The 18,405-nt window shown below is 42.9% G+C and overlaps 1 protein-coding gene across 1 annotated transcript; it reads right to left on the minus strand.

Annotated features, from left to right (window-relative positions):
• Positions 1-446: 446 nt before the first annotated feature.
• Positions 447-17,315, minus strand: LOC136001594 (protein mono-ADP-ribosyltransferase PARP12-like). Its single transcript, XM_065656083.1, has 12 exons — positions 16,984-17,315; positions 15,804-15,939; positions 14,538-14,832; positions 13,465-13,563; positions 12,169-12,292; positions 10,349-10,544; positions 9,651-9,771; positions 8,013-8,109; positions 6,970-7,048; positions 5,539-5,669; positions 4,695-4,846; positions 447-3,869 (listed from the first exon to the last, which is right to left on the minus strand). The coding sequence occupies exons 1-12, from the start codon at positions 17,298-17,300 to the stop codon at positions 3,595-3,597; spliced, it is 2,022 nt and encodes a 673-aa protein (XP_065512155.1). The 5' UTR covers positions 17,301-17,315; the 3' UTR covers positions 447-3,594.
• Between the last annotated feature and the right edge of the window lie 1,090 nt (positions 17,316-18,405).

Consider the following 18,405-nt stretch of genomic DNA (forward strand, 5'->3'; position numbering starts at 1 on the left):
CATGCTGTAGGAATGAGGGAGGGATTATTACACTGTTCCTGCTCAGTTTAAGTAGCCAAGAGATATCCTCCTCACTCAGAGAAGAGGTTCAATATCAACTGTTGTCTAAAGTTTAGATTCAACACAAATGATGCTTTCATCTGTTCATTTCCAAATGCAACCCAAACAGGTGTAGAGGGACAGAGGGACTCCACTGCTTAAAAGCAGCATCATTAAGAAAGTTTCCATGAACTCAGGAACCTGGTTCTTTTAGTATTGAGAGAGAAATCATTACAAGGAACTTAGTGGTTGAAATAGTTGTTTATGTACTACACACAAGAAAGTTACCATTGCAGTTTCAAAAGTGGAAAACATGGTAACTTTTTTGTATTAATGGAGAAATAACAGACGACAAAGTAACAAAACCAGCCATTTTATTCCAGTTATTTTATTTACACACACTTCCACACACACTAACACATCCCCTCCAAGAATTAAGATTTTAAACATTACTAGCCATCAAAAAAAGTTATTAAAAAATGTCTCAACTTTTTGCATGGAAAAATGTTTGTTTCAATTTTCTGGCAAAAGATTAACATGACTAGCTATTCCAGTTCTTAGCTGAAATGCTGGTTATGTTCAGAGAAAGAAAGGCATACTACCAGTATTCTCATTTGCCATGAACTTGCAGATTAACGTGTTTTTTGCACAGGTACAAAAGCTTTCATACACGTTATACTCCTCAATGAATGTAGCATTTGCTGACAAGCTCATTTACTGACATGAGATTTATTATATATTTTCTATTACAAATCTTTCAAAAGAAAGAATACAGTCTAGTTGCTTTTACGCATCCTGTGTTTTTCTAGCTTTAGACACGGAGTTATCTTCCTTTAGATATCACGCTGCTACCTTTATGGTCACATAAACAGGAGTTCTGCACAGACTTACTCCAGCTAACCATGGCTAAGCTCCTGGTTCACAGTGCTGAAATAACAGAGTTACGCAGCATACACCTGTCAGTCATCATCCAGATGAATTAAAAAGAAGCGCTTCTCGCATACAGGTAGAGATGAGCTTTTTTTTGGTCCTATACAAAGTAAATCTTAAGGCTCTTGCAGCACACTATAGCTAACAAGTACTCATTTAGGAGCATTAAAGCTGTGATAAAGTATTGGTCTATTCATCAGCAACTTTTTAATCTTAAGAAATACTTGACAGTCCAAGTATTTTATTATCTGCATACATGTATGCTTCCTGCTCAACGCTAGTAATTTTTAAAAGGTTTCAGCTCTGTGGCTGAAGACCACTCCCCAGGAAAGCACGTTTTTCATGTAAGAAAGTCCAAAGGCACCTTGATTCCAGAGGTAACCAGTGTATCTCCTGCAGCCAAAGGGGCAGTAAACCTGATGAGAGCCGCTCACTGTCCTTCCCAACAGCTGTAAAGTACCAGAAAGTAGCTCCACACAAACAACTACTCCGCTAATCAAGTAGTGCAAACTGTGTATTTCACGCCTATGATAATATTTTTAAATCACAGCATGAATTGCCTCCTCTTCTTTACCCCACGCACCTGCCAGCACTCTCTCATTTGCATACACAGTGAAAGTCATGAAAAACTTCAGTACTCACAGACCTAAAATACAGCATTTATTTGACAAAGTAACTCAACCGAGTAGCACAGCACCTTGTTATGCTTCATGTCTTTGGTACTTGTTTTAAATGAGAAAGTTAACAAGGGAAAATAAGTTTCGGTTCTTTTTCAACAATGTTGTGGTTTCACCTGGCAGGGAACTAAACACCACACAGCCGTTCGCTCACTCCCTTCCAGTGGGATAGAGAATCGGACAGTTTAATAGGACAGAAAAGGGAAAATAATAATCATAATAAAAGAATTCACAAAACAAGTAATGCACAATGCAATTGTTCACCACTCGCTGACCAATGCCCAGCCAGTCCCTGAGAAGTAGCTGCCACCCTCCGGCCAACTCCACCCAGGTTTCTTTTGTCTGGCATGACATCATATGGAATATCCCTTTGGCCAATTTGGGTCAGCTGTCCCAGATCTGTCCATTCCCAGCTTCCTATGCATCTCCAGCCTTCTCGCTGGTGGGTGGTGTGAGAAGCTGAAAAGTCCTTGACTCTGTGTAAGCCCTGTTCACCAACAACTGAAACATCAGTGTGTTATCAACATTACTCTCATCTTGAATCCAAAACACAGCACTATAACAGCTCCTAGGAAGAAAATTAACTATATTGCAGTCAAAACCAGAATAAAAAAGCAAGTTTAATTTTCGAGGCTTTGTTGGTGAAGATTAACTAGGGACAAAAGACGAGTGCTGCTAAGAATTTATGCAATAAGTTGAGCACAGAGACAGAGATTATACAGTCTCATTTGCAAACGCTTCAATGTCTACTGTTACAGGAGACACATGATTTAAAAAATCCAGGTTTTATCAAATTTTGAGTTAAAAGATAAGCAGGTAGGAAACAGCCTCTGACCAACAAGCACGGGTAAAGATCTTTCCTGAAACAATTACAACTAAATATTGTTTAAACTTGGCAGTCACAGCGAGTTCTCATGTTATGATCATCAGTGAACTAAACTAATACACTTATAAAAGTCTCTAGTAAGGCAGAGAATCATGATACCTGCTAAACGACAGGAGACAGACACAGGAGTTTAAGAATTCTAAGACATCCTTCATGTCTTTTTATCCCTCGTTTTCTATTGCACAGAAAGAATAGAGAAGAAATGTTTCTGAACACTCATCTACCTAATTACAAACTTCTAAAAATTACTCTTACTCTCTGTCATGGTTTAACCCCAGCTGGCAACTAGGACCACATAGCCTCTCACTCAGCTCCCACAACCCACCTCAAACAGGATAGGGAAGAAAATTGGAAGGGAGGGAGAAACTCATAGGTTGATATAAGAACAGTTTCATAAGACAGAAGAGAAAATAATAACAATGTAAATACAAAATCAGTGATACACCATTCAATTGCTCACTAACCAGTGACCAATACTCTGCCCATTCCTGAGCAGCAATCGCGACCTCCAGTTCCAAAGAACCGATGCCAGAAGAAGGAAGATCTGGATAGCAGTTCGTGCTCGAACACGATCGTGCTGAACAGATGGTCTAAGAAAAGAGAGCACCCTGGTCTCGAACAGCCGATCCCAGAAGACAAAAAAGAGTAAATGGCAGAGCTGGAAAAGCTGGCTCCAGCTACATATGGAGCATGACGCTAATGGTAGGGAATATCTCATTGGCCAGCCTGGATGTCAGTCTAGGTGCTGTCCTGTTATGCTCCCTCCCGGCTTCTATGTGCACCTGTAGCCAGAAAGTTGAAAAAGTCCTTGGTCTCCTTGGCAACACCCAAAACATTAGCCAGTCCTCACATTCTTTTCATACTAACTCAAGAACACAGCATAGCTACTGGAAAGAAAAAATTAACTCTGACTCACGCAAAGGCATGGGAAGTTCAGCGTGTTATCACATCATTCTCATATAAATCCAAAACAAAAGACTGTGCTAGCTACAAAAAGAAAAGAGTCTAACTACTATGATGAAAATTAACTCGATCCCAGCAAAACCAGCACAGGTTTTGCTGCTATAGCATTTTTGCCAGTGCTTGGTCAGTGTATTCTATGAGATACTCTGGATAAATCTGTTGTTTCTCAAAGATGACGAAGATAGAAGGGTTTGAATAGTTATTCACACAACTGTCATAGAAGTTTTGGTTGTCTTTCAAGGGAGGCCAAACATAAGAAGAACAACCAAGAGTGAACTCCCCCACCAGCACCCGTGCCAGAAACATTGTCTTGGTGTATGAGTCTTCCCCGCAGTAGTTGTCAGAATAAGACGCATCCCTTGCAAAATAGCTTCCTGCAGAAGAGAAACCAAGACAGAGTTGATAAGACACCAAAAGTGCAGGGAAGGGAGTGATACAGTGTGAAAGAATTCATAAGCAAAAGCCATGAAACAGTTCATGAATGGCCTTCCCAAAGCCTCCACTCTTGTCCTGAATGGCCTTCTTAGTGAAAATGACCACTGCGTATTACCTACACTTTTATTTTTCACAGCACACATACTAAAAAGCCACACAAGTAATGTTTATAATGTTATCATGTTCCTCAAAAAGATTTCCTCCTTCTCCTAGACATCCACCTCCCCAGTCTCATTGAACTTCCTCTCCTAAGCGAGGCTACTAATATTCACTAGAACATTTCTGAGGTCTTCAATCGGATGGGTGGGTAGCCTGTCACTTGGCCATTCCACTTGGTATGTTGATCCTTTCCTGCACACAGGACAACGTAAAGGAATATAATTTGCTAACAAGGCAAAAAGCCTGTACTCAGAATGGCATTTATGTTCCTGGAAAAAAAAAGGCAAATAATGCCATTTTCCTTTCCTGTAGGAGCTTGGAGAAACTGGAACAGAAGTAAGTTTGGACTCTGGAGAAACCGTCCCTAGAACTGGACTCTCCTAAGCTCGTTTTTTCTTGTAAGGGCAGAGTGGAGCATAAAGGCCAAGGCCTTTCAGTATGCCGTAGCTCCAAGTAACCATTGCAGAAGTCAGCTATGTCGTCCTCATCATCACAGAGCTAGGCCCTAGATCAGCTGAGCACCCTCTTTGTAACTTCACACCTCTGCAGTAACTACTGAGAATTTTGTAGTAAGTCTAAGGTTAATGAAAGAGCTGAAAAACAACCTTTGCCGTAGACTGTCCCATGAAGGCCACAGATCCTCCAGTCAAAATTTTGCTGACAGATGGCATCGATGTATTTTTCACTGGTTCCATGAAATAAAAATCGCTCATCCGCAGCCTTTCCACCATTGTTCTTCTGCATTTGTTCCTTCTGCCTGCAATAAGAAGCAGTGTTTTTGCAGTTCCACAGTGGCTGTACCCAGACAGACTCCAGCCATACTAGCACTCAGAGGTAATTTCGCACAGAAAGTACATTCTGAAAATACATTAAGGTCTAAACTTTGGGCATAGAGGGTGTCTTGCTGTCTAGCTGGGTACAAAAATGCTTTTGTTATACATAAATGCCCCCAGATATTTAATAAGAAAAATGTTTTGTTTCATTTACTGCCTTTGGGAAGTAGGCAGAATCTTATCCATTTTTTTTTTCCGAACACAGGAGTTCATGTTAAGGCTTTCCCTCAGTGAGTTCTGCATTTAGTTTTGAAGGCTGTTTCAGTTTTGACCAGCTACAAACCAGTGTTTGTGCCAGATGTGACTGAATACCAGCTTCAAAGCTTCAGTGGAAGGCAGCTGTCCTGCACACAGGCCTGACAGAACTACTTACCCAAGAGTAAGGATTCCTCCCACAGAGCTCATCTAATTGTTCTAAGCATTATGTCAGGACTGAGTTTTGGTTTTGTTAATACCTCTTTATCTCAATGTTGACCTTGGCTAGGTACTGCAGTGGGGGTGTGGAAGCAGATTCTTAATTGCAGCTGCATTTGAGGAATGATTATGTCTAGCATATAGCTAACTGCAGAAACAACAAACTTCTTGCACATAAACCAGAGCAGTATTTGGCACATACCATTGATACAGTTCCCAGAGAGATGGGTTCTGAACTCTACGAATCCTTTTAATAACTGTTTTGGGCATTGTGCGCTGGAAGTCCACCTTTACTTTTTTGTATTCTTCAGAAGAGTGGTCAAGCTCAATCAGCTGTAAGGAAACAATTAAAAACCCACTCCCATCTTTTACTGAATCATAACAAAGCCACCCTACCTAATGCACTCTTCAGACCTTTAAAGTCTTTTCTGTGAAGCAGAGGTACGAGCAGCAAAAATACTCTTGGAAGAAAGGGAGATTAGAGATCCCTGCTCTGTAAAAGTGAGCTCTTACCTACGGAAAATTAACTCCTGGGGTTAAGAGACACCCAGACTGCACTCTCACAGGACATTAAAGGAGCTACATGCTTTTGTGCAGCCACGCAGCCTCTTTTAATATTTGGGCCAAGATACATTTGCATACATATATCAAACAGTACCTAAACAATAGAAGAAATGAGCACATAAATAAAAAAAGAATGGAGAATTTATGTTGCAGCAAATCAAAGAGTACCTCTACACGCATGCTTTTTAAATCTTTATAGTTTATACTCCCTACAGCCAGTGAATATAAACTGCACTGCCTGCTATGTTTTTAAATAAACTGAAAAGGCTTTATTTGTTCAACAATTCTAGGGAAGAGTAGGGACAGACTGCCGAAAATCACTTCCTTACATGAGAGTCTTGAAAGCAAAAAAAGTTTCCTACTTGTATGTTTTCCCTAGGAACATCAAGAATGTCAATATTAGCCCTCCCTAGTTTTTATTGATAATTTCTTGAGGATCTGCATTTTGCAAGTTAGCAATTTTCAGGCTTCATATAAGAATATCTTTTCTGCAGGTATAGTTACTAGAGTTGGCAGAGATGGTGGTAGGGGCAAGCAGGAAGTCAGCAAAAGTAAACCATGCAGATATTAACTGGGTGTTACAAAGGTAAACAAATTCACTCCACTGGAGTGATAGATGATCCAAGCCTGAACTCTGTTGATTTCAGCAATGCTCCATAGATGTACAACAGTTTACTTATACATAGCTCAGGCAATGGCAACCCTGAAGTTTAGAGGCACGATTTATCTCTGATACTTCAGCACATTGGATTTCCAAGCTATGTCTCTTGGGCACCTGTAACACTCTTGGTAATTCAGGCAAATTTGCCAAGGAAAGGGATAAATAGTAGCCTTTGGAAGTCAATGTTTCCACGGTTATACTGCCACCATTTGTTAGTTTAAATTAGGTTCTAGTTTCAGCTCTAGGCCTGCCAAGTGTGACAGATACCAAGCTCAAATTTACCAACACCTCTGCAGTATGTCACACAAGAAACCGTCATCTACAAAGGCACAAGCAACACTGAACTTGTGATGTAACAAACTTGTACACAACAAAACTGATGGAGAGAAAAAACAAAAAGTTCCAAACCTTGAATCCCAGTTCAGGCAGAGCAGATTTGTCCCAGTGAGCTGGAACGCCCCTAAACTCTTCTGTATGTTTAAAGCCCCTGTACATTACAAGATATTACAAAATATGTAATTAAAACAAATCGAATCCCTACATTTTATGTACACATCATACTAAACATTTTTGCCAAATTTAGGGAGCTGAACATATTCAGAAATATTTCAGTACATGAAAATATTTGCTCTAAATCATCACGTCAAGACTTATGGCAGGAAGCAAGATGCCAAATGAGAAAAAAAGATTAGATATACACTGAACTAAACATGAGAGTAGTCTTCTTAGTTGCAAAAAGTTGAATGCATACATAAAAGCCCTGCTGCAATGGGGTAGATAAATAAAAATGCATCTAGTATCATATCAGCATGTCAGAAACAGAATATATACAGCCCTTCGCTCTACTTCCATCTCAATTTTAGTGTGTTTAGTTGCTCTTTTCCATGTTGTTTAAGCAAGCACTTGGTGCTGCACGGGAATGTACAAAAAAGTTGGCTGTTGCATGCAATTATGTAAAACTTCTCCCCTTGCAGACTATCACCTTTTGCTCCACCTGTGTCAACTACTACTCTCCTCTCAGACTGTCTGGTTGTTCTCAAAAGAACTGGTTCTAAACTTGTACTTAGCTTTGAAAATTACTGAACTCAGATGTCAGAAACGGCTAGTATGCATGAAAGTTATCGCTTCCATCTGTATCAGCTGCTCTAGTAAGACAGCTCCCTCTCATCAGCAGCTCCCTACAACACTGCTACGTGTTGAATTATTTAATATGCTTCCACACTTTCTGTGGCCAAACCCAAACTTCCTTTATTCCCAAGGTTCCTAAATTGCTTGAAAACTGCTGGTCAGGCTGCAATACTGCCCTGGGTAGAAATTGCTGGAGGAAAGGTATGTTCCTTCCCCTCTCAATTTCTTTTAAAATTGTCTTAACAGCTACTCATTCACCTTGGAAGACATTGCATTCACGATGCACTAAATTCATAATCTCAGAAGGAGCAGTTGCAGCTTACCTTGCTCTTGTCTTTTCGACCTCTGCCTGAGAGACAAATTTAGGTCTTCTGCAAATCTTTCTCTCTGTTGTGTAGCGAAGGTTTTTCTGAATCATGGCTGAAGAAAAAAACAAACAAAAAAAACCCCAAAAACCACCAAACTGAGCAATCAGAAAGATGTTTTAGAAAGCCTTCAAACTGCCAAAAAACTTGCCACTACATTGTTTCGTCAAAAATGTTGACGAAAAGGCACCAAGTTTTTCTTCTTGCTACACAAAAGGAAATGAGAGCAGGATGTGGAACTCACGGTCTATCTGTATAAATCACTGAGAAGGATTTCAGTTTCAGTTTTGCTCGTAACTTTAGAAGTAATGACAGACACTGGTAGCTATTTTTCCTTCACTGTTCTATCAGCCACACTTAACTGAAAAGGATCATTGTAAACCAAGTATCTACTTTTGCTCCATGTTTTGCATCCCTCCTCAATTTGCAATCAAGATACTGTTTTCCTATGTGTAGTTATAGAGTTCAAACCCTATAAATGCAGCCTAACAACTATCACAGATCATTCATTTTTATTGACCACCAACAGAAACAAGTCACAGCAACCTGAATTTTAGAGGCATTGTTTCTGGATCTTGGAACCTCTGTAGCTACTGCCACATCATACTAGTAACTAACCATCGGTAGCAACCAGTAGAACAAGGCCTCATCTTCAGAAAGAAGGAATAAAACAAACAAACAAACCTCTTGGCACCACCAAGCCTAGAAACTAAGTTATGGAAGACATCTACATTGCACATGTTTGCCTAAGTTACTAAAAAAACCTAAACCTTAGAAAAGGGATTGATTTACTATGCAATTTTCTCTTCTAAGCCAGACAAGTTTCCCCAGCCTATATAGATGATCACAGCATTGCTTTAAATTGAATCACAAACCACATACCATATGCCCTTTCTGCTCCATTTTTTTTATTTTCATGCAGAATGAGGCAGTAACGGAGAGCTGGATCAAAGGCAACTACACCAAAATGACAGTCTAAGTGGCCTGATTGCCGCCACCACTATTCCCTGTGATTTTTGAAGAGACTATCTGGGAAGGCAACAGCATTAGAGATGACAGTGCCATCATAAGTGGCTTAAATTTCCTGAACTCTTGGGAAACACATATTCCTACTTTGACGCAGTCAAGGTATGTTCTCAGCTTTTCCAGACAGGCAGAGCTATGAACAAACAGCTACACAAATCTTGCAATGCCAACGATCGTCTGGACGCCACACTTTGCCCAAGTACTCTTTTCTCTGCAAGCCAGTGATTAAAGCAGACCAGAAGCTGGCTTGCCAAGTCTTCCAGAAGTTTCTCACCATTTGTGTTGGTGATAGCATCAATGGTGATGTCACACTTCGACTTTTGAAACCTAGCAAAAGAACTTCTCAAATATTAAATGGAGGAATAGGAATACCACTTTGCTTATGTGAGCAGCTCTTATTCTGACAACTTTGATAGAAGCTCTGTCTCTCTAAGCATTGCAGTTCAAAGTTCAAATTTCTCTATCCTATCTCCTTTAGTAATGTAGTTTAAAACCACAAAAGACCTGTGAGGGAGGAAGGGAGGGAGTGAAGGAGAAACAAAATGAAAAACCAAAGCAAATGCAACCTACCTCCAAAATTGAGTTCATATTCATGTCTCCCAGCTTTGAAGTTCAGCTTTGGAGAACCTTTGGCTATATAAGCTTTCTCTAGGTCATCACTGGCGACAGTGGCAGCTACATGATCAAGATCCTGTCAGGCCAAAACCATAGAAAAAATAATTTTCCTGGTCTGTTATATACAAGCAAGTTTAAAAACAACAACTGTTAGATGGTATGGTGGCTGCAGCATGTATCAGCTTTTGTGCATGATAATAGCTATTAGACAAAAAACACATATTAAGCCATTGAAACAGCCCCTAAAACAAACCAAGCAGTGTTATGAAGCCTAAACTTACACTTCAAAGTGCATGCTGTGAACACGACTACTGAGTCCGCACATTCACCTTGGCAAAGATAGAGTTATACCGGAACCTCAGAAAAGAAAGTTTTGGACAGGAGCAATGAAAACAATGTGTTAATGTGATCCTATCCGACATGACTCACTGAAGAATTATCCGTCAATTACATTTGTGACTCACCAGCGAGCACTCCCCTACCTGAACCAATTAAATATGCAGAGAAAAGATCCCATTAGGCCTTTAAAGTCCATCTGTACAGTGGGGGCAGGGGGAAGGGTAACAAAAGAGGGGGAGGATATAAACACTGTATTTTTTAGTAGTTCTGTGCTTTTAACACAGAGTTGAGTCTCCCCATTTCTCCACACTTACTTGTTTTCCATACTCCTGCCACTGGCCATACTCATCCTCCCAGTACCAGATCCATTCTGTTGTAAGAATGAAGTGTGGGGGTTTGGTCACAGAGGAGGCTGTAGAAAGACGTCTAACCTTTTCAAACCCACAGCGCATATTCAGAAAACAGATACATGACAAGATGGAGCCACTTTCAGTAACACCATTATTAAATCTATTAAAACAAACAAACAAACAAACAAACCAAACAAAAGAGAGAAAAAAAACCCAGAACTGTTTGTGAAGCTTTACACATAGGTTCAGAAACCCACCACAAATTTTCAAATTAAGTCAACATCACTCAGAAACAGAACACAAACCTGCATCTTCCACAACAATCCCAGCTCTGTCTTGTGTTTGTATGGATTTTGCATTATAATACTACATCTCACATTGGCTTCCTGGGCTGTAACCATTATCAATGCATAAATTCGTGAGTTATACAGGATGAGCAGAAACAGTGGAAAATGTTCACTGCCTTCTTCTTGCTAACCAAGTATACTCTAAACTGAGCAGTGTCATAACTTAAGTGTGGCTTCAAGGAGCCTCTAACGTAACATTAGTGGGCCAGGTAAATCCTCTAGCATGGGACACAGCGCAGTGGTATGAGCCCCTTCCAATACCCTCTTTGTGCTACATAACCAGTTCCAAACTCTTAAAGGTGTTTCCATATTCTTAGCGGTTCTCTAAACCCAAGAGTATCTCTCTCTCCAGGTACACAAAGTATTCTACCAGTTCCACAATATGGACTGGGGGGAAGGGGGTTAGAGGGCCAAGTCTCATGCTACCTTTCCATCCTCCAGCTCAAAAGGTGAAAGAGGTTACTCCTAATCATGGGGTCAAGCTGTGTATTAACAAGCTCTAACCAAAGACAGATTCTCACAAGTACTTTTGATAAAAACACCATTCTCTGTAGTCTTCCAGCCACCCTCAGTGAGGATTAAGAATTGTTATGGTAGCAGTAGTAGGAAGTATTTATACATTTATTCACAGCAAAGAATACCAGAGAGTCTGCAGGTCAGTCACATAAAGTAACTGTGGTGGATTGACCCCAGCCAGCAATCAAGTACTCACACAGCCGCTTGCTCATCCCCCTGCCCTTCCTTGCATGACAAGGGCTAGAAAAATAGGAAGGGCAAAATGAGAAAAGTTGTGGGTCAATATGAAGGCAGTTCAACAGGTGAAGAAGTGAGGGTGGCAAATAAACAAACAAATAAATAAAGCAAATCGCTCACCACCTACCAGAGGCAATCTAATGTCCAGCCAGCCTCCAAACAGTAGCCACCTTGGAAACCAACATCACAACCCTCTTTTTCCTCTGCCCGAGGTTTTATTGCTGAGCATGACGTTATTAATGTATGGTATTGGAGATTCCATTGGTCAGTTCAGGTCAGCTGTCCCAGCTGATCCTCTCCCAACCCCTTGCTCACCTCCAGGCAGAGTGGGAAAAAGAGAAAGCCTTGACTCTGTGCAAGCACTGCTCAGCAACACCTACAACACTGGTGCATTAGCAGTACTGTTTTAGTCACAAATGTATGGGCTGCTATGAAGGAAGACAACTCCATGCCAGCCAAATCCAGTAGGGTAACCCAGAGGGTCCTATACAGTCTCCAGGCACAGGTAAGTCACAATAGATCAGATCTCTGGCAACAGATCAGCAAAGTGAGGTCAGTAGAAGAACACCAAATTAAGCTACTTATGTAATGACTGCAATAGAACTATAGCAATTTATAGCCACTAAGGGCCAGGTCTAATATAGCAAACTCTAAACATTATTAGATCTTTATAAGAGTTTATACCTGGTGTTATGGGGGTCACAATATGCTTTTTCTATTTCTTCCATATTCTTCAAGTCCTTCCAGGTATTACCATCAGATATCTGCCATCTATACGGCAAGTGAAAATGAGTTCTAATACACTTGTCTATAAATGTTAAAAAAAAAAAAAGCATTATTTTTACAGGCATTGAGAAAAAATATCTAACATTTCAGTGCTCTACACCTGGTCAAAGTATCAAACGCATACCTATGGAAAGTGTTCACCTTTGGAATTATTACAAGCAGTAGTTCAGAATTTTCTGGTGTGAGCAAGCAAAACTTAATTTTTGAACTTAGGCAGAAGTTCAGTTTCTGTATCTACTACATTCTCTTTGTGCAGTGAAACTCCAGGAACTCAGAGTCAAAAATTTATAATAAATTGAGATCAGAAGCTCATACAGGCTATTATTTCATTTCTAAAATAACAGTGTAGACTCAAATATCTGTGCTACACCACTTAGTCTCAAAGTGGTATTACCAAGGTTAAAAAAAACCAAACAAAACAACACAACAGTGCTTAGCTTTAGGATAGCAAGTAGCACATGTAGAGACTTCAAGAAGTCTCTAAGGGTTGAGGCTTCACCAGGAACAAGAACAATGGTAGCATGTAACACAAGTGTTACTCAGAAACCATTCAAAGGGTCAGTATGCAGACACGCCTCAATAAGAGTGAAGATCACATCACCAGTACGCACATGCATAAACTTGAGGCTAGTTTTTGTAGAACAATCCGCAATCAGGGCAAGTCAAGGAGACTGCACCACACAGTTCCTACGAGAGGGCGTGCAGTATGTCAGGGAACTACTACAGGTCACGAACATCAAGAAGGAAAAGGATGACAAATGGACAATCCAATGAGAAAGCTGGCACAGCAGCTTTTTTCCTGGACAAGTTGGGACATTTTGAAAGGGAAACAGCTCAGACAGATGGAATCAAAGCATGCTAGAAGAAAAAAGGAAGAAGATAGAATTCAGAGTATCTTTTTGTAGCTATTTGGAAATAGGACTCCTATCATTCAGCAATCCCTTAGGTGAACACAGACGAAGTAGCTAATCTCCAACACATGCCGATATTATACATTCCAGTGTAAAACAAAAGAAGCTCCTTTGTTTGGTACACCAGGTAGGTCAAACACTTTCCTATCAGCACTCAAGATTACAATGAGATTTAAATAAAAATAAGCATAAGCTCTGAAATTTTCCCTTTCTGTGAAAGATGCCTATCACTTCCTCTTTATGAGAAAAGCAAAACAGACTACTTGCTACAGTCACCACCTACCTTTAAAGCCACAACTTCTGTAGAGATGATATAAACAGATCTGTTCCAATTCTTCATCATTTGTAGTTGAGGACTCTCGGCTAGAGCTGAGTTTTCTCTCTGGAGGGGGGAATAAGCCTTATTAATACACTTCATTTCAACAAGACCTCTTAAAAGTGCACCTGTGGGTAGGGAAGAAGCCTGAAAACAGTATTTATAACTACATAACTGCGTTCAGCTCCAGAAAGACACTGAGGTCTTTGATAACCTTGTATATTCAAAAGTTCTATCCCTTTATCCATCCTTTCTGAAGCTGACTGTCCTGCAACTGCTGAATTCCTCAAATGCAGATTTTAGCTATCACCACAAAATAAGAATAGAATTCAATGCCTCTGCATTTCTAGAAGGAATTGAGTCAACCATGCATTCCACATAGCTGTTCACATTGGCAGTTACAAAATCTGAAGTCTCAAAATTTGATACTTCTGTAAATTACAGCACACCTAACGAAACACAGACACAGAAGGAAAGAAGGAACTGCAAGGAGAACAGCAGAGATGAACACACACACTTGGATTTTCCATTCCGTTAGCCTTTTCTTCCCTGTTAAATTATACTTAAAATTCTAAGGAACTTCAAAAGAAAAGAACAAAAAACATATTACATCTCTGAGAAGTAACTGGGATACTGCTGCCTGTGAATTCTTGTGCTAGAGAATCACTACATGAAAGAAAATATAGATAGTTTACAATCACACAAGTAAACGCCACCCCTATTCTTAAACAATTCTATACCACTTCTTATGTTTTTTTACCAAGAAAAAAATTATAGATCTTCCTATTTCCAGTTCCTGTCATGCTTTTCTAACCCCACATTTAAGACTTTCACAAACACTAAGCACTTTATTTCTCAGGAGCTCATAATACCTTGAAATCCCTTTCACTTAGGAAGACACAAATCTCTGTCAATGAGATAGGTGCAGGACACATCAAGATGTGAATTCAGTTTTTTTTTTTCTTAATGACATCTGTGAGAATATTACATTCACTATAATGACTCTTCTTCTGGTGTTTTCAAAAGATGATATCATTTACCTTTGCATAGTGAAGACTTGGCATCTTCTATGTCATATGTGTTCCTGTTGCCACTTTTTATGTCATACATATTCCTATAAATGGAGGGTAGTTTCTCAATAATGTCTGAACTCATTCCCTGTCTCTCCAGTTTCTCATAACATTCTGACTTTAATAAGTCATGGGATCGCTTGCAGTTGCTGCCAAATCTGCACTGTCCCTGCAAAAAGTACTGGCAAACATGCAGTTTGGTGCAGATCTTTTTATACGTACAAGATCCATAAGGTCCATCACCTTTGTTATAATGCAAGCAGACCTTGGGTAGAGGAAAAAAAGAAATAATTTAAAGATTAAAGTACAATGTGCTCATATAGACTGTCTGAATCAATGATTTTAAATTTTTACAGCTACGTGTCTACATTTGCATTTAGAAGACTTATACAAGTTTCCTCTTCTTGTTTTCCAAATGATTACTTTATAGTTTTTCCTTTTCCCTGTTAACGTCTAGAAAGATCTTTCAACAGACGACAACCATCTCACAGACATTCTCAAGCAGACAGGATTTTGCTCTAAGTCATATAAATGTAGGATAGTGGATTTCACAATGTCACTATCTAAACTCCTTGGTTTTCTAGTTTTGGAATGGTGAAATTTTTTGACCTGAATTTGATGGTAAGAGAAACTGGATCTGGCTGGGATGGAGTTAACTTTCTTCATAGCAGACCGTATGGCCCTGTGTTTTGGATTTGTAACCAAAACAGTGCTGATAACACACCAACATCTCAGCTACTGCTGAGCAGTACTTGCACAGTGTTGAGGCTCTTTTTCTCCACTCTGCTCCCCGCCTCAAAAAAAAAAGAAAGAGGGGAGGGAGCAGAGGTCAGGCCTTTGTACAATGTGGCCCTTGCTCTGAGGCTTGCTGGACATGGGTCTGCTTGTGGGAGGTGGTGACTAACCTCCTTTGTAACACTTCTCCCTTCTTTCCTCCACTTGCTAAACTGTCTTTATCTCCATCCACAAGTTTTGTCACTTCTGTTGTTCATGTTTTCTCTCACCTGTTCTGCTGGGGGCAAGGGAGAAGGAAGTGAGTGAGGGGCTGTGTGAGTCTTTAGGTGCCAGACAAGGTCAACCCACCACAGACAAGAACAGAGGACGCAGATTTAAAGTTCTAGATTTGCATTATGCTAACTAAACTGACACCTAACATCTCCATCTAGTATCAAGCCTCTCCCACTTTGTGATGCTCAATGAAACACAAGGATAGGAAACCATCACAGTACTACTCACCTCTGGTAAAAGAGAAGGGTCATTTTGAAGAAGAAGCTGGCGAAGTTCATCACTGTTTAAATGCTCAAGTCCGTATTGTTTTAGAACACAGAGATTGTGGTCAGAGTAGAAGTTGTGAACAAACCTGCATTCCTTCCTACAAGTTAAGAAACCCAAGTGCAAAGTGAATGTAACCGACTAGCACTATTTTGCTACCCTATCGATATTACACTAAACAGCTTAGAAAGCATACCAAATTATCTAGTTTCAGAAGAATCTGCAGCGCTCCTTTATAAAGTCATTATGTGATTTGCTAAAGAGACTACATAATTACTCTGGGGATAATTACCACGCTATTTCTGATTTGCAGTCATTATAGCATCAGCGTAGTCTTACAATATTGGCATTTCTGACCCGCAACTCACAACCAGGCATAAGAAAACACCAAAACGCCGGAGTAACACACTCAAACGGATAAACGCAGAACAAAGCGCTCAGAGTTTTGCGTGCAGCAGCGTGTGCGGGAAGGGGAGAGCAAAGCCCTGGCTGGGAGGTGAGCTGGGGAGGAAGTGCTGCACCCCAAAGTCTGGAGAACAACCTTTGTGTCTCTCTCTCCTTCGGGAAAAAACAAAGGGGGAAAAGGACATGGATGAAGGAGCAAGGCCTTTATGGAAGCCGCCTTCCACTGCGGGGAGGACACAGGGCGGCGAGGCCGAGCCTCCCAGGCAGAACCCCCGCGCCCCCAGGCCCGAGCTCTCAGCCGCCCACGGCGAGAGGTGGAAGAGGTCGCAGCACCACCCCCGGCCGAAAAGTCACAGACTTTTCTCTCAGAAACACTTTTTTTTTTTTTTTTTTCCCCCCCCCCACAAACGCGTTTAGTGAGCGCTACCAACAGCAACGGGGCGGCCAGCACAGGCCGCAGCAGCGCCCGGGCCCGCCGCGGGGCACAGGCGGCTTCGCTTCGTGGTCCCGCAAGGACGGACGAGGCCCCGGCCCCCGCGGGCGGCAACGGCGCCCGGGGACAAGGAGCGGCACAGGAGCCCCGCGAAAACGCGCCTCCCACACCGCAGGGCCCAGCCCCGCCTGCCCGCCCCCAGCCCGGGCAGCGCTGCGCGGGTCCCCGCCAGCAGCCCCGGGCGGAGCGGCGGCGATAGAGGCGGCGATGGAGGCGCCCCGGGACGCGCCCCGGCCCGCCCCTCACCTGGCCTGCTGGTTGCGGCAGAGCCCCTTCAGGTGGTACTTGCAGAGGTGCAGCCGCCCGCACTGCCCCGGGCAGCCCGCGCCGTGCTCCTGGCAGAGCCGCACGGGGCTGGTGGCCACCGCCACGGCCGCCGCCTCGCCTGCCGCCGCCGCCGCCTCGCCGGGCCGCCGCACCAGCGTGAACCGCTGCGGGTCCCGCAGCGCCCGCGACAGCTGCTCGGCTGTGGGCCGGCCCGGCAGCCGCCGCTGGAGCTCGCCCTGCTCCAGGCAGCCGCCGCTGGCGCACAGAAGCCGCAGCGCTTGGGCGGCGAGCGCCATGGCCGCTGCGGTGCTGCCTTCCCCGGCCGGAACTGCTCCCGGCGGGCCGGCCCCCGGCAGCTCCGCCCCGGGACGCTCCAGCCGCCGGGGCGAGGAAACGAAACCGAAACCGGCGGCTGCGGGGCGTGAGCGGCTGGGGGCCGGGCTGCGGGGACGGCCGCCCCGGGGAGGGGCCGGGGCGGAGCAAGGTGCGCCGCGCTCCCCTCCCTGCCCTCCTGCGCCGTCCCGGTGCCCTGGTTCGTTCCCGGGCCGGGCCGGGGCTGCCCCTCGCCCGCAAAGCCGGAGCGAGGCCCCGGCCGCTGGAGGGGCCCTCCCTGCCCGCAAGGCTGGAATCTCCCTTCGCCTGCTGAGATGCTCCCAGAAACCCAGGGTCACCCTAAAGGCTTTAATATCTCTTCACTGGGGCTTGGGGTGCCGTTTGTTTCGTTTTTCTTTAGCCTGAGTGCAGGGAGCGAGACACATGCAGGGGGGTATGTGTGAGGGCCTTTGCTTCGCTCCCCCTGCTGATTTTTTGGGATGTATTGGCCATTTTTAACCAAATTCAACCAAAAAAAGAGATGGCAGCTGCAAGATCACAGATCTCCTATAGGCCTAAGTGGCCCAGGGCAAAAGAGAGACCGCAGCCTTCACCACGTTCAGTTACAGGAATAAGGCTGGCATGTGAATTCAACCGTTGTTAGGTGCCAGAAAAACTTCTTGATTAAGGTTTCTGACCTGCGTCAGTTTTCTGATGATACATCATGAAGGGCACTCTCGCACTCCTTTCCTTTCGACACATAAATTGAAAGCTGAAGTCGTGGGCAGGCATCTGCTGGACATGCAACTGCCCTGGTTGCAACGCTCATGGTTCCACCTGGTACACAGTGTCACTGCATCCTCCTGCACGGCAGCCCTGGCACCAGACTGCGGCCAAGCAATGTGCTTACCCTCTGGGAGCTCAGAAACTCCTTAGAAGGGAAACGTTCTTTTCATTTTTTTAAGTGCCTTCCTCTGGGTCATTTTGGCACTCTTGGTGGTGCATAACGTTCACTTGGAGCCATGCTTTAAATGACTGTAAAACAGTGATGTACAGTACCTTTATTTAAGTCAGACTGGCAGCAGTAGG

The sequence above is a fragment of the Caloenas nicobarica genome, chromosome 1, assembly GCF_036013445.1.
Source record: "Caloenas nicobarica isolate bCalNic1 chromosome 1, bCalNic1.hap1, whole genome shotgun sequence".
NCBI lineage: Eukaryota > Metazoa > Chordata > Aves > Columbiformes > Columbidae > Caloenas > Caloenas nicobarica.

Bases quoted from the DNA above. Each gene is read 5' to 3' on its own strand.
- LOC136001594 (XM_065656083.1), bottom strand. From the start codon at position 17,300: ATGGCGCTCGCCGCCCAAGCGCTGCGGCTTCTGTGCGCCAGCGGCGGC. The intron at 15,940-16,983 runs GTGAGGGGCGGG...CTTAACTTGTAG, and splicing joins TGCCGCAACCAGCAGGCCAG to GAAGGAATGCAGGTTTGTTC. The intron at 12,293-13,464 runs GTAGGTGGTGAC...TAACATTTATAG, and splicing joins CAGAAGTTGTGGCTTTAAAG to ACAAGTGTATTAGAACTCAT.